Source organism: Manacus candei, unplaced genomic scaffold (assembly GCF_025592945.1).
Source record: "Manacus candei isolate 608988 ecotype Guabito, Panama unplaced genomic scaffold, ASM2559294v1 h1tg000055l, whole genome shotgun sequence".
NCBI classification, from domain to species: Eukaryota; Metazoa; Chordata; class Aves; order Passeriformes; family Pipridae; genus Manacus; species Manacus candei.
Window position 1 is genome coordinate 516,656 of NW_026138103.1, and position 15,768 is coordinate 532,423.

General features: G+C 54.2%; 1 protein-coding gene across 1 annotated transcript in view; it reads right to left on the reverse strand.

Annotated features, from left to right (window-relative positions):
• LOC127477596 (hydrocephalus-inducing protein homolog) overlaps positions 1 to 15,768 on the reverse strand; it is a 38,892-nt gene that overhangs the window by 3,788 nt on the left and 19,336 nt on the right. Inside the window, exons 15-31 of the mRNA XM_051802103.1 lie at positions 14,333 to 14,565; positions 13,364 to 13,613; positions 12,599 to 12,742; positions 11,017 to 11,160; positions 10,203 to 10,516; positions 9,151 to 9,541; positions 8,414 to 8,668; positions 7,771 to 7,980; positions 6,779 to 6,916; positions 5,572 to 5,749; positions 4,978 to 5,048; positions 4,126 to 4,259; positions 3,093 to 3,229; positions 2,335 to 2,456; positions 2,056 to 2,247; positions 1,510 to 1,659; positions 221 to 460 (exon numbers count right to left, since the gene is read on the reverse strand). Of these exons, the coding sequence (XP_051658063.1) occupies positions 221 to 460; positions 1,510 to 1,659; positions 2,056 to 2,247; positions 2,335 to 2,456; positions 3,093 to 3,229; positions 4,126 to 4,259; positions 4,978 to 5,048; positions 5,572 to 5,749; positions 6,779 to 6,916; positions 7,771 to 7,980; positions 8,414 to 8,668; positions 9,151 to 9,541; positions 10,203 to 10,516; positions 11,017 to 11,160; positions 12,599 to 12,742; positions 13,364 to 13,613; positions 14,333 to 14,565 (3,303 nt within the window). The remainder of the gene's footprint in view (positions 1 to 220; positions 461 to 1,509; positions 1,660 to 2,055; positions 2,248 to 2,334; positions 2,457 to 3,092; positions 3,230 to 4,125; positions 4,260 to 4,977; positions 5,049 to 5,571; positions 5,750 to 6,778; positions 6,917 to 7,770; positions 7,981 to 8,413; positions 8,669 to 9,150; positions 9,542 to 10,202; positions 10,517 to 11,016; positions 11,161 to 12,598; positions 12,743 to 13,363; positions 13,614 to 14,332; positions 14,566 to 15,768) is intronic.

Consider the following 15,768-nt stretch of genomic DNA (forward strand, 5'->3'; position numbering starts at 1 on the left):
CATACCAACAGACTCAGCCCATCTTCTCCCTCCTTCCTTCCTCCCAACAACACAGGCTATCCAAGCCCCTCCACAGACTGCCAGCAGGGATGGCTCACCTCAAAGTGCCACCAGGCTTTGCCCTGGAGATTGCCTCCATCTCCCTGGCACAAGCCTGGGAAGGCTGGAGTGCTGCACAGCTTGGGGAGCACACACATGGGGACCAGACCTTCCCTCTCACCTTCTCCTCCTCACGGTACTCCTCGTCAAACTCCAGGGAGTAAAATTCAATGGGGAACTCGCAGGGGTTCTTCACCACCACTGTCCTCTCCAGCTCAGGGCCGCACGGAAGCACCGCTCCCAGCTTGATCTCCATGGGGCTGAACTCCAGCCGTGGCTCCAGACCCTGTCCTGAGATGTGCATCACGAGGAGCTGGCTGTTCCCACGAACGTTGATCTTCAGCTCGGTTTTGTAGGACTTCTGAAAAGAGAAAAGTGCCGAGAACTTGTCCATGAAGTCCTAGGTGACAGGACCCCAAATACAAGCCTTGCTCAAGGGTCAGGGGTGTTATCAGTCCCTCCAGGGGGAACGGAAACCCAGATCTTTACTTATGGTAGGGCCTACAGCATCTGTGTCTTTGGCTCGGAGTAACTGGGACAAATCCTGGTGTGCAGTGTAACTGGGTATTTGGGTATGAAGTGGATGTAAAATGGATTATCAGATGTTCTCCCCTAGTCATGGAGGAGCAGACGAGAAGGGCCCTCAGTCCTGGTACTGCTGCATCAGGCAAACACCAGCTCCATGAGAGAGGCAGATGAGCTCTGGCTGGCTAGAAATAAAGGTCGTCTTCTCTGCTCAGTGTTTGGCTCTGGTCAAAGCCTGACACAAGATGGTTGGTTACATCCGTCGAGCAATGAAAAGATCCCTGGGACTGTTCTTGGGCACGGAAGCACTTGTGTCCCTCCTGTTACACCCTGTCAGTTTCCAAGTCCCAGTGGCCACATGCAAAGGGCTTTTGGGAATGCTCCATCCTTGAAGTCGACTCCCCAGCTGCAAGGCAATGTGCAGGCAGGTTGGGCCAGAGCCCCAGGGACTGCTGGCAGCACACCACTACAGGTGACTGTCCTGCCGTGCCCAGGAAGGTGTCTGGTGGCTGTTTTGTCTGTTGGTGCCAGCAGCAGGATGAGCCAGCATTGGCCCTTCCAGGTTGATGCCCTGTGACTGTGCCAGCTGCTCTGCACCCAGCGTCGCAGGCTGCAAATACAACCAGGCAAGGGGGAGGACGAGGCAGTCAGGCAGATCTCCCCCATGGGCAGAGAGGCAGCCACAGCACAGTGCCCTGATGTTCCCTGGGAGGATTTCAAGGTGCCTCTCAGAAGGGTGTGCTGCAGGGGAAACTGAGGCGCAGTGAGTGCAGGGCTTCCAGAAAGCTGCTCGTGGAGGAAGAGCTCATCTGCCACTCCCTGTGTTGGGCTCTCCTTACCACCCTGCCCTGACAGAGCTCCTGGGGCGACAGCTGCCAATCTCACCTCTTCCAGGGGGGAAACCTGGATCTGCAGGTCACACCACTCTCTACCATAGAGGGTTCCCTCCCGGGCCTTCCACTGAAAGACACGGGAATCATCCTTCGCAGCCTGGAGCTCCTTCTGACGCACGGCCGGTGTCAAACGTTTGTCCACCTGAGCACAGAAACCAGTCGTGTGAGGTCTCCTCGGTCTGAGAGGACAGAGCCTCGGTTCCTGGAGTGCTCCGAGATCCTGTCCCGGTGCTGAGAGCACCCACAGCAAACCCGGCATGGCCCCCACGGTCTAGAACTGGAGGGACAACCTGCAGGCAGGGCAAGCAGATGGGGAGTCACCGCCCTGTCCTCAGAGGAGGAGGAGGAATGGGTGAGGATGGCAGGGAAGCAAAGCATCAGCCAATGGAACAGGTCCAGGCAAAGCAGCCTTGATCTGGACCCTCAAAAGCTTCCTCAAACACGCTGTAGCCCAAGTGCTCAGGCAGCCACAGGCATAGAAAAGGCAGAAGGTGCAAAGAAAACCCAACATTCCCTGTTACATTTCCCTGTGCTTTACCTTCTTGGCAGGTTTGTTGACAGTGAGGAACCATTCACAGGGCGCGCTGAACCAGTTGTAAAGCCGGACTGTTTCACACCAGCACTGCCCAACCTGGACATCGGGGAACTGGAGTCTGTTCCTGGAGAGGCTGAGCAGCAGCTGAATCACAGTGGCACGGAGGCGGATGTGCAGTGTGGGGCCTTTCTCTACCTGGAGAAAGACAGAGAGTTCAGCTGAGAGTCCAGGCGACACGTGCTGCTGTGCCCAGCCTGCTGCCTGCCCCAAAAGCTGCGGTACCTTGATGGGCAGGAACACATCCACCTTTCCCACGGGCAGGTTGGCACTTGCAAAGTTCACTTGAAACCGTTTGCTGGTGCCGTAGATCAGGAACTCCACGGGCTCCAGGTATATGCTGAAACCTTGAACAGATGAAAACAAAGCAGCTGAGATACACAAGCAACACAAAATGTGTCATAAGCATGTTAAGGCCATACGAGAGCCCTGCTGGGAGCCCTGGGAAAAACCCCACGCTGTGCTGTTCCCGGGACAGAAACTTAGAGGAGACACCTGAGCAGCCCTCAGACACAGCGAGCCACTCTGTGATGGAAGTGCAGATTTGCCTCCAGGCCTCTTTTGGAAGCCTACTTTGATCCACCAGAGGATCAAACAGGCTGTTTCCTCAATAAAGGCCGAACACAAGAGCTGTGACAGCGTGAACTCCAGACAAAGCACTTTCCAACCACAACAGATCCCATCTGTCTGCAACACCCCCAGAGCGCCCAAAGAAACTTGATGCTGATGGGAACCGAAGGCAGAAGATGTTGGCAGGTGAGGAGGGTAATCAGCTCATCAGGCCCCTGCAGGGAAGCATCAGGGCAGCCCCAGGCAGGCCAGGTCCCTGGGCACGGCTGGCCAGGAGAATTCTGGCCCTGAAGCTCCCAGCAGGGGCACTGGGAGGAAGAAGCTCAAAAAACCTCCCCATGTGCAGTGGCTTAAGCCAATCTGTCTGAGACAGCTCCCTGCAGCCCACGGGAAGCCTCTCCAGCACTGGTTACCTGTGTCACGCAGGGCACGTTCATTGGCCTGGACGACCACTGGGTACCTCCAGGTGTTGGTGATCTTCACAGTGCAGCTTTTACTGTAACCCTGAACAACAGTGCCCATGTCCAGGATGTACTCGGGCAGCTCAACTCTGGAAGGAGGAGTAAGGACAGTCCTTAAACAACAGCATGGCCACACGTTCAAGTAGATGGAAGATTCAAATAAAGTGGACATTTCTGTACTCACTGCTGTAAAAACTCAACTCAAGCCTACAAAACCCAAGGCCTGACCACCTGGGAATGACTTTGGGAAGTTATGGGGAGTGCAGGTCCTAGGTTTCATCAGCTTCCAATGGGACCCGAAAATAAAATTAGTTTTCAATGGACTCTGGTCACAGCTCCTCTGCTACAAAAAGCCCGTGTAGGTAAATCCACTGGACCTCCAGTGGTCTCAGTGAAAACGCTTCTCCTGGTGCACAGCCCAAGCCTGAAATTGCTTCCGAGCCTTGGAATAAGATTTGCACAGGAAAACTTCGCTGCTCACATGAAGGATCTGTTTTGCAAAGCATCTTCTTCCTGAACTGGAGCCTCCCATGCCCAGGCAGCATCATGAAGGAGCAAAGGGAAGGACCAAGTTACCCAGATAAGCCCTGCCAGCCCACCAGCATCAAAGCCACCTTTTGCTTAGGGGGCTCTGTCAGTCAGAACCAAGAGAGCAGCTTGGAGTTCTCTTTCCGAGCTGGTCAGCAGGGACAGTGTCTGTGCTGTCTGGAAGGGCTTGATGGTCTGCACTGGGCCCTCGCAGCTCTAAGAACAGGACCTTGCACCTGTGGGGAGCTGAGCAGCTCCAAAGCTCAGCGCGGCGCTGGGGAAGGGAGGACAGTCAGCTGCTCAGGAGCTATTGCTGCCACAGCTACTGGGATCAGACCCAATCTGAAGTGCCCACTGTTCCCAGCTCTGCATGCACAAGGAGCTCTCAGGAGCAGGGGACACTGCTGGCTGTTGCCCTCAGGGCACCTGCAGAGAGGGAACAGGAGCCCCTACTCACTTGACAAGCTTCTGAGGAATGCTCTTGTTAAAGACAGTGTCCTCTGGGGGGCGGGAGATGAGGGTTGGCTGCAGCTCCAGAGCATTCTCCTTTATCAGCATCTGCTCCATCTCCATCCTCAGCCAAGTGTTTGCCTGAGGGAAGGGAAGGCAGTGGCTGGTTAGCAAAGGCCCTTCCCAAGGCCCAGGCTTGTATCTAAAGAGGATCCCACCCTGCTCTTGTTGAAAGGGGGAATGGGGTCCTCCTGGCTGCTCAGTGTCACATTCTGCTCTCCTAGCCAGGACCTTCTCTCCAGGGAAATAACTGCAGCATCTGTGCCTTCCCACCCACTGCTAGAAAAGCTGATCTGGTCAGACAGACAAGCCAGCAGCCTTCCAGAGCTTCAAGTATTTGCCTGTCCCCAACCAGTGCCAAAGCAGCTTGGACAAAAGCTGTCTTGAAAAGGGAACCCCGACCAAGCTACTGCCTGTTGGAGTTGAGTACTGCCAGCACAGTCCCAGGGCACAGTCAGGCTGCTGTTCCTAAGGTCTGTAAACCTGCTAGGGCTTGATTTGGGAGCAACAAACTCCCCAGCAAGGGGAGTAGCTGGGGAGCTTGGTACATCTCCAGGAGAGACCACGACCAGAGGTGGGGCAACGCTGAGCTGATGAATGTTTGTGGTCAGGTGTGGGCAGGGAGGTGCCAAGTGCCAGCAGGGCACTGAGAAGCTGTTGTGGGGTGTTGTGGGGTGCCAGGGCCTCAAGTGACATGGGGAGGGTGGCATGTGCCAAATGGGACTGCAGCTGTTCCTACCACGATGCCAGGGCCCTTCGCGTGTCGCCTCCTGATTTGAGCCTTCCTCCAAACACTTACTTTCTTGTCCTGCTTGTCCTTTTTCAGCTTTTCTTTTGCCTGTTTCAATAGCCTCTCGTATTTTTCACTTCCTGAAGGAAGAAAACATTCACAAATAGAAGTGTGGGTGCAGTGCCAATGCCATTGAAGCTGAGAAGTCCCACTCCCCCGAATGCTGGTCTCTCCCAGAAACAACCCATCAATGGAAAGCCGTCTCTGGAAAGTGGATGCTGCTGCTCGTCTCTGAATCCTCATGTTCACTCCCACCCATCTTCCTCCCCACAGAGGAGCATCTCATCCCCTGCAGTGTCATGCAAATCCATCCCTGCCAAAAGCCCTGCCAGTCTCTCTTACAGCTTTCCCAAGCTTTTCTGTCTAGCCATCTTTCCAGGCCTCTGACGGAAGTGCTGGCAAGAGCTGCAGGATGGTTACTTGGACAAAGCCTACATGTGCTTGTCTGCTCAAGACTCAGGAAGCAACCAGAGGGGTGAGTGTTGGTCTGGCAGCCCTGCAACCTCCAGGCTTGGTGGAGATGGGTGTGAGCTGCCCTCTGGGCGTTACAGCCAGGAAAACCCCAGTGGGGACTTTGCTGGGGAGCAGACGGGCAGTGCTCACCTCTGATGCTCCAGGGCAGGTCCAGACAGATCCCAGCAAAGATCGCCTCTCCTTTCAGGGAGATTTCTACCGGTTTCAGGTGACCCACTTGAACCTGGAAAGTCCTGCAGAAGACTCCTGGCACTCCTGGCAGGTAATAGAGCTTCAGCACCTGCTCCTTGCCAGGTTCAATGGAAGCCTGCAAGGGACAGGAGAAGAGGGAGGCAATGCATCAAAGAGGGTGTGATGGAGGAAGGCTCAGGCCACAGACAGGCTGAGAAGATAGTTTCTCTCTGGAAAAAAATGTCAGACCACATCACCTTCTACCTTCCTCGTGCCCAAAAGCCCAAGCCTCCAAGGCGAGGGTGCAGAGGGTGCAGTGTGTCCTTCCCAGGGCTCCTAAGGCTGCACCCCCAGCAGAGCCTGCCCTGTGCTCAGCGTGAGCACGGCTCTGCTGCTAACGGGGTTTGCCCTCTGCCAGCGAGAGCCAGGCTGAACAGGTAAAAGCTCTTTTGCCACCACTGGGGAAGAGGAGCGAAGCGCCCACACTCTCAGCCCGGCCAGCAGCTCCTGCCACCCCTTGTAGGAGACAGGCAGGAAGAAATGGGAAAGCCAATCGGCTTCCTCTTCCCATGGCAAAGAGGGACAAAGACAGGAACACTGCTTCACCTCAAAGACATCCAGGCAGCACTGAGAAGCTGGGACAGTGGTGGGATGCTCCAAATTCCTCTCTTGGCTCTTCCAGCCCCGCTCCTCCCTGGCCCCCTCACTGCCCCACAAAGCTGCTCCAGAGCAGCACAGCTGGGGGGAGGGAAGGACCAGCACAGGGGTTGTGACACTTTCTGGCAGAGCAGCTTCAAGCCCAAGCAAGGAATATGTAAGTGCTGCTTAGTCCTGTCTGATCCCACAGCTGGGGTAAGGTGACCCTCAGAAGAGCCTCAGTGCCAGCACAGCCACAGAGCTCAGCAGTCGGGGGCCAAGGAGTGACCAAACTGCTCGTGCCTCCCACCGGTGGCTGCCCTGGGATGGCAGAGCCACTTGCCAGCCAAGGCCACGGGGCAGTCTGTTAGGATGGCACTTGCTTGACCTTCTCTGCCCCCAGCAGCAATTGCTTACAGCCCGGTCTCTTCTTATGGCTGGGTTTGGTTTTATTTGCCCCCCTTTTTTCTCTTTAACCCTCTCCTTGGCCACCTGACACAGGGCTGGGTCAGTCAATTGTGCCACTCACTGTGCTGGGCAGGACCATGAGCACACCAGGCAGAGGCTTGTCTGCAGTGCCAGTGCTGGGGCTCTGCACCACGTAGGTGAATCCGACCTTCCCGTCGTTCCGCAGGGTGACCTCGGCTCTGGTGACTTCGTTAAAGAGCTGGAGAGGACAGAGGAGTGGGAAGTTACAGACACAGGCCTGCTGCTGAGAATCTATTTCCTCTTTCATGGGGTTGAAAGCAGACACACCACAGGAGCAGGGACTGGGAACGAGCTACGGGCACTTGGGAACGTGGGGAACCCCCAGGCACAGGGACCTGCACAGGAACAGAGTTCTGGCAGCACGCAGAGGGGCAGGAACAACCATGGGAGGGCCAATAAGAAATGAAGCAGGGGACACGGGCCCTCTGCACTCTGAGGGGTCACCAACAGCCAGGAGAAACAAAGGAGGTGGCATCGAGGCTTTCCAGAAGAAAAGGCGCCTGCATGCAAATACTGGCAAGCAACACACCAGCCAAAAGGGAGACAGACGGGGCACCAAGACAGGGACAGCAGCTGGAAAGACCTGTGGACTTTTAACTGAGAAGTAGGAAAGTGGGGATTATTCTGGGACATTCTCTCCAACTGCAGTGACTGGAAGCCCAACCGGGTTATTTTGTGGATTAAGCAAGAGCATTAAACAAGAGCATCTCACTGGAGCTCAGGCTTTAGGAGTGGATCAGCAGAGGGATGTCTCAGGGACGTGTCCCTCTGGACATCCCCACTGGGATCCTGCTTGCTCCAGGAGGCAGCATTAGGCACCCTGAAGAGAAGGAATTCCCAACATTCTAGAGGGGGGTGGAGACAGCCATTGCAAAGCAGTCTGGATGCCAGACAAATCCCTCCAAGGTTGTGCTTCCAAGCCCCAGAGCCAACAAAGGAGCTGGGAAGGGGAGGGAGCCCTGGGCCGGGCTGGGCAGCAACCTGCTGGTGATGGTCCCAAGGCAGCAGCTCTGCCAGGAGAAGGGGTGGTACCTGCAGCCCACAGTTGATCTCCTCGATGCTCAGGTGGTAGGTGAGGACCGAAGTCTCTCCCCTCAGCTCCACCTCGTAGGTCGGGCCTCCCTCCACCCGGCACAGCGCTGTGACACGGGCGATGATGTTGGCATGGCCAAAGAAGGTGAAGGGCACCTGCTGGCTCTTGCCCGGCTGCAGCACACCGGACACCGGCTGGACAGCAAAAACCTGCAGGAGGGGAGGAGGGATCGAGTCGTTGAGCGTGGAAATGGGTGCAGAAGAGCAGCCGTGGCTTGGAGCAAAGCACAACCGTAGCTGGAGGGGCCTATTCCTCAAACACCAGCCAGAAGCATCCTAATCTCATCCTGCCTCCATGCCACTGACCAGTGGAGGGAGCATGGCCAAAGTCTTCTGCCATACTCACTGCTCAATGCATTAATTAATACCAGACATTAAAGTAAACTGGGATGTCTCCTGGCAGCAAGACATTCTCTCTGCTGCAGAACTTGCCTTTAAAACCGGTTTTTACTGCCTTCAGAAAAGCAGGAGACTCAGAGGTGAGAGCTCTTGGAGCTGAGGGGAAGACTCCAGCCCAGCTCATCTGACTCCTGAGGCTTTTCCCTCTCTCTCTGACTTACAGGCTGCTCTCTCAAGGTGCTACACCAAAAGCTCCTGAAAAATATCCTGTTGAGCACCTGATGAGGTACCAGGGGAGCAATGCCCTCCCTGGGTGCTGCAGAGGGAGTTCTGTAGCTCTGGGGGCAACAGACCTGCTTGCCACGCTGAAAACGTGCAAGCGAGAGAGATTCCCACTCACCTCCTCCGCTCTGAAGCCAGGGGCCTCTGCCTCCGCCGACTGCCCAGACCCCTTCGTCTCCACTGAGCTCCGAGGCCCTGCAGCAGTGGATGGTGGCACCTGGAAGACAAGGCACTTTCCATTCCAGGACACAGCCACCTTGCCAAGTCTCACTCTTGGGAGACTGGGGCCGTCACTGCAATGCCGGCTCATGGGTGAAGGCAGAGACCTGAAAACGGGTGCTCTAGCTGGGTTGGGAAGGGGGTACATGGAGATCAGGATTTGGCACGGTTTGCTACAGGAAGGAAACTGGGAGCCTTCTCATCATGATGCAGAAAAGCCTCATTTTACATTGTAAAGAAAACAAGCCAAAAAATCCCCAACTCAGCATAGGTCTGTAGGATCAGAGTGGGCTTCTTCAAAGAAAAGTATCCTATTTCTCCCTCCCCAGACACCCCATGTCCAGCCACTGGCCCTGCTGCCCAGCCCACTCTCAGGGCACAGAACAGCAGGGCAGCAAAAGGGGAGGTCAGCATGAGCACGGCTTTTTGGTGGCAAGCTGGGGGAGGCAACACAAGTGGCAGGTGCACAAGAAAACCCACCTTTGCTTCCGGGGAGGCCTCTGAATGTGATGACTTTTGGGAAGAGTCCTGCTTTGTTTCCAGAGAGTTCTCTGGATGTGGTGACTGTTCAGGAGAATCGTCCTCTGTTTCCAGGGAGCCCTCTGAATCCGATGACTCTTCAGAAGAATCCCATTCTGTTTCCAGGGAGTTCTCTGAATCTGATGACTCTTGGGAAGAATTCTGTTCTGTTTCCAGGCAGTTTGCTGAATGTGATGATTGTTGGGAAGAGTCCTGTGCTGCTTCCGGGGCTTTGGCTGGCTCCCGCACACTTCCAGGCCTGAAGTACCTCCTTGAATAACGCCCACACTCAACACAGCCGAACCTGGCCATTTGTGGTTGGGGTCTGAATCTAGGTGGGGAAGGTATGAACCTGGAAAACAACATAACCATGATCGCGGACCTGCAGTGGGAGGGAGGGACACCTGCACGAGCAATTCCTCGTCAGGATGCAGCCCCTGGGTGGGTGCAGGTGTGATGAGCTCAGAAAGGGGGTGTCTCAGAAAAGGAGAAGGAAGGGGAAGGTAGCAAGATGTTCAGCATCAGCTCAGGTGCTAACTAGCTCTTTCTGTGACGTAATTTGGGACTTTCTGGGCATCCTCCAGCACTTCCAGGCCAAGGCTGGGAATGCAGAGAAGGTAGCAAGGAGCAGAGAGCAGTTTCTCTGCTCGCAGAGAGGACCCATCCCAAAGCAGAGGGGCCAAAGGGCTGTGAAAGTGCCTCCACCAGCACTGTGGAGGCGGGACTAGGAGCCCTTCACCAAGGTGGTCACTGCCTCACGCCACAGAGGTCTGAGAAAGCAGATTTCCCTACCAGCTTTCCTTCCCAGAGGAAACCAGGAGGGGGACTACAGCAGCACCAAACTCATGGAAAACGCCTATTCCCTGAGCATCCAGCCTGACCACGGCTGGTCGGTGTTATTTCCACAAGGGAAAGTCAAAAGCAGTTTGTCAGATGCCAGGCAAACAGCTTTGGTCTTTGCAAAGTACAAACAGGACACCAGAGCTTCCAGGAGAGGGCAAAGGTGCACATACCCTGTCAGGTACTCCTTGCTGTTCACCCGGAATGACCAGTGGTAGTGGGCAGGAATTGGGCTGCAGTTGGTCATCTCCAGGTAACGCACTTGTTTTGCGCCATTCGCGATGCAACCGAAGTCCAGTGCTTTGGTCGGGATATGGAGATTCGGGAAGTAGACCTCTCCCCGAACGGTGATCTCTTCCTCATGAGGATGTTCCACCAGCTGGATCTTCATAGTCTTCTCTGCTACCCAGCTGATCGGATCCTTTTCATAGGCTGGGTTAAAGCCGATGGAGAGATGAAGTTCCTGCCCTGCCTCCATCTTCACAGGCTGCAAGGAGACAAGGAGTGTCAGTCACCCACACGATGAAGTCCCAAGGTCTGACAGCACAAAACCGTAAACGCTCCAAGTGTGACCCCAGCACGGCCTTCCCAGTCCACCCTTCAGTTCTTTACAAGGGAGGCTCTGACTGCAAGCACCACACTCCGGTGGGGGATTCTCAGGCTCCTGTTTCTGTGCTCAGCAGCAATACAAGAGGATGGCTGCTGGAGAGCTGGGGTGCTCTCCAGGAGACACCTCTGCTGCATGGCTTGCCCACACCTGGCTGCCTGCTCCCTTCCCCTTGTATCTTAAGAGCCAGGAAGGATCTTTCCAATTCAGATGAGTTTTTGCTTCCTTCAGCAGCTCTGCTGACTCAGTTCACAGTTCAGGCCAGTCCACTGCTGACTCTATGGAATAAACTTCTTGACTCGAGGACCTCCCAACAGAAGGGCACCACCACAGCCCTCCCTCTTCAAAGCCCACTGGCAGGAGGGTCCTTGGCTGCTCACCTGGGCCCCTGCAGGGAGGGGCTGATGGTCTGCATCACAGATTAGGAACGGCTGCTCCAAGTCCAGCAAAAGGTGGAATGGCAGGCAGCAGGTGTTTTTTAAAGATAGAGGCTTGTACTGAAGAGTCAGGACATCATCGGGGTGCTACAGAAACAGGAGACAAGGAAAAACAACCTCAAGGAACCACAGACCTCCTTCCCCTTCCAACGCATTTCACATTTTTCAACCTCAGAAGTGCATACATCTCTATTTACTCTTTTTCTTTGATTCTAAACCTTCCAGGACATTTTTCCCTAGAGCTGATTCTTTACACGTTTCGAAACCCCAGCCTCCCCTGGGAGACAAGGAAACACTTCCATGAACAGAGGAGGGAATAGGCTCCTGAGAGGAGGCAGCTGCTTGAACAAGATCAAAGGCAGAAAGTGACCCCAGAACGTTTGTCTCCAGTTTTGTCTCCTCTCTTGGGCAGAACAGCACAAGATGATCTTCCCTCACATACAGTCATTTCTCACAGCCTTATTGGCTCCAGCAGCCTCCTAGAAGCAGTGATGCCAGCCAGAAGAGAAAAGCAAGCAGGATTTGGCCCTTCGTGGAGATCCTGCAGCAGCCCAAGGTCAGCTTTGAACATTCCATGAACATGTGGCCAGCCAGAAACCTCAACAGTCCCTCTGCAATGTGTGTCCTGCTGCCTCTGCCACAGGCACATGGTGTCTATAACCTCCAAGCTATGATCAGCCTAAGCTCCTTCTTCTTGTTTGTGCATTGTGGTGGGCTTCTTGCACGGGGCAGAGAAACCAGAGTTTGGGAAACTAGTTCTGGATGTACTGATATCAAACAGCTGCAGTGCCAGAGCACTCCATAAATCAGTGTGGCATCAAGCAGAGCACAAGCAGGCATCAGGGAGAGCTGAAAAGCTGCTCATTACATCCAAACTGCCCGTTCCCAGAATTCGGTGCTTCCGGGGAAGCCTGGTAACCTGAGGAGAGACCCAAAACCACAGAAACTAAAAAATGCAACATCTTTTCCAGACACCTTGTGGGAATGATGATGCAGAAGTTGGGATCCAGAGACTAAAGGGCACCTGCTTTGCCTCGGTGGCATCATCACTGCAGCTGCAGGACGTGTGTGGGTCCTTAGAAGCAGGTGAGGCTTGGGGAAATGCACAGAGCTGTACCATAGAGCTATACCATAGAGCATCCATGCCAACAGCAGAGAAGGCAAAGACACACAGCAGATGACAGGTTTTTCCTCATCAGCCTGAGGAATTCACAGGAATCTCTGGTTTTCCCAGCTTCCCTACTTCACCGTGCGTTGGAGGATCCTCAAAAACCTCCCTTGACAGTGAGCACAGAAACTGGCATTTCTCTCCAGGTGGCCACGGTCCCCCTCAGCAGTGCGGCTGGAGCCACAATTCTACTTTGAGGAAGCTAAAAACCAGTCTCATCTCTAAAAACATCCTCACTTACCTTACAAAGTGCCTCAGGAAGGGTAAAGAGGGCTGTTAACACAAGCACACCCCCCCCCCACGAGCTCTCTCGCTGAGCCATGCTGTTAAATGCCAGGATGCAATCCAGAGACTTACCTTCTCCACACGGAAAGTGATTGCCTTGGATGATATTTGCACAGCGGGAGAAATGAACTTGCAGGTGACCTTTGTCTTGATTATCTCTTTCTTTGTTATCTCTGGCTTCACGACTGTCTCACACACAAGCTTCTCCTCCACGTCCTGCATGCAAGAGTCACTTGTCACCAGTGCTGCTGGCAGGGTGTCCAGCAAACGCCCTGCGTTGGCTCCTCACCCCCCATGGGCCACAAAGTTACAGACACTGCCCCCTTTTCTTCCTGTGCTGTTGCAGCCTATTTCTTCTGTGCTCCAATGGCCCTAACACTGCACCCCAATAGCCACAAAAGGCACTCGTGAGACACTCCCTCCCTTCACAGGGCTTCTCTTTTACTCTCTGCTTACTCCAGAGAAACCACTTGGCACTTGCTTAATTCACTTTCTGCTTGGGCTCCTGCTTTAAGCGTAACCTATTTTCTCTACCCTTCCTTTGTGCCTCAGCAGGTGACACTGGTAACCCCCTGTTTGCCCCCAAGGAGCAATACTTCCTTCAGCCCGTATTTTGGGATCAGCATTGGGGCTGTTAGCTATGGAATCACAAAAAAGCCTTAGCAACCGATGGTGGCCAGCAAGGAAAGCCACTGGTGCTGCCATGGAAACCTGTAGCCTTAAACACTGTCTTGAAGGCCCTTGCTCATTTGCCCAGGCAAATGCCAAGGGGCTGCAGGAGAAGCCCCAGTGCAGGGGACCTGATGGGGAAGGCTCAGCCCTTGGCAGGGACCTCACCTGGACAGTGCTGGAGAAGCCTTCCAGCACCAGCTCCATAGTCTCGCCTGGCTGCAGATTCATACTCCGTGGCCGCAGCTTAAATACGGGGGTGGTGCGTCTCTGGGAAGCGTTTTTGCCCTTGGTGACACAGAGGGCAGGGAGAGGATGACGCTGTCGAAAGGGGCTGAAACCTTCTGTGCCCCAGTACAGCCGCTGGAACTGACGCCCCTTGTTTGTCACGTTGAACCGGAAAACGCAGGGAACGAGGCTGGAGGAGAAGCAGAGATGGAAAAGGTCATGGGAGCTGCTATTTCCCTGCAGTCAAGTGCTCTTAGTGAGCAATCTGAAGCGTTAATAGCTTGGAGACCATCTTCCCTTCCCGCTCTTAATGTGGACCAGAAACAATGTCTGATGCCCTTCTGATGTCGTTATTGCAAAGAGTAAGAGGTTTACACTGGTAATGTAGTATTTCCACAGCTTCCCTCAGCACAAGAGACTTCCTTCGTCACCATGGCCTTTTTCCCTCACCATCCTGGGCTTCCCTTAATGGATGCAGACTGAAACCATCACTTTGAGAACACTTCACCACCGAGAAGGCCACAAGAAGAGCATCAATGGGATGCCATTGGAATCCATGCAGCGGTGATATTTTCTCTACTTAATCTGTCTCTTTGTCATTCTCTTTCTCTCCCCCTTTCTCTCTTTTTCCCATTTCTTTTTATCTCTCTCTTCCTCACATTTACTGTTAAATAAAAACCCGTACTATTCACTTTGGCACACGGTCTCGCTTGCCCCTTAATTCGGGCAGAGGCGTCTCTCTAATGATTAAAGGAACCTGAGCATAACAACATGTTTCTAAAGGAAGCTCTGGCTTCAGGGAAACAAAGCCAGGGCCTGGAGCACTGTAAAAGATTTAGCCTGAAAGTCTACAGCATAACTGCTCCTTGCTGAGCCAAGAGGAGAGGCAGGAGTTAAGAGATCTCTTACTTGAACTGGGGTTCCAAATTCAGCTCCGGCGCAAACGGTTTGTCAATGGCAATTGTGGTGCCAGTGCCCACAGCCTGGATGGGGATGACACTGGTAAGGCTGTTCTCAATGAACAGCTTCATGCTGTCTTCAAATCTCCCTGCGTCACCCAGGTTTGCCGTGACAACCACAGGAACCTCAGCCTTGGCAGGGACCACTCCTTCCCTGGGTTCAATACTCCAGCATTTGCCATCCTGGAAGACAAGGCAAACATGCATTTAGGATGGAAACCATGGACCCTGGTGACTTGTGGGGTGTGAGAAAAGGAACGACTACAGAGAGGAGGATAAAAAGCGTAAAGCCTTCATTTCCCTAAATCTAAACTACTGTGTCTGGGCAAGAGCAGAGCTTATACAACCTGTATTTTACTCGCCTTGAACCCATTTTAACAGACTTTTAAGTTTTGCCCAACCCAAGGGATGCTCCTCCTCAGGAGAATGTTATTCTCCCCCCAGTCTTTTCTTGGAGTGTATGCCAAGGGAAGCTACTTTCTCTCTTCTGGTTTCCCCACAGCAGAGTTGGGTTTTCACAAAGGCTCAAGGCTGCAGAAAGCCACGACTGCTCCAATCCCACCACAGCAGCCACACAGCTGCAGGATACTGCTGAGAGCCTGAAGACTAACTCTGCAAAACCGCTTGAGCAAAAGCCCAGCACCAAAGTCCTCATCCCTGAAGGACCAAAGCCCTGGCTTCCCACTGAGCATCAGCTGCCAAGAGGTGCCCCAGAGCCCTTGGCTTTGGAAAAGTCAGCTCTAAATGCTTATAGCAGGGCAGGAAAACAGGAAGCAGAAAGAAAACTGCCCTGTGGGCATGGCCCAGCCTTCCCACTCTGGTCCTCTGCTTTCTCATGGACTTCCCTCTGTGGATGGGGTAAGAAAGCTGCAAGCTGCCCTGGGGAGGGAGGCAAGGCCTTCCACTGGGACAGCTGTACAGACACAGCTCGGCAGGTCCCGGCCTGGGATGAGCATGCAAAAACTATTATCTCCATGCCAGCACCACCCATCCGAGGTGGCTTGTTCTCTGCAGGGGTGGAGAGCAGAACTTCATTGTGGAGTTGAAGAAAGCTGCCCTGGAAATCCCTCACTTGGAGGTTACATTTCCTCCTCAGACACCTGGGAAAGCAGCAAGTGGAAAACTCACTCTCCTCCTCCTTGGCCCAGGAGGCTGAGCCTGGACTCTCCCCCACCGCCTGCTGCTTTATCCACAGACACAACCATGCCCACCGTGTCGGGGCTGGCTTCAACCAGCTCCAGCAGTCCAGCCCACTCAGCACGGAGGAGAACAAACCTCCCCCCAAGGCTATGGAGGCCACAGGCTCCAGAGGTGCACAATCCCTGCAGCTGTGTCTGTGTGCAACAGCCCTGCTGCTCTGACCCCCAGGAAGGGGAAACTCCTCTC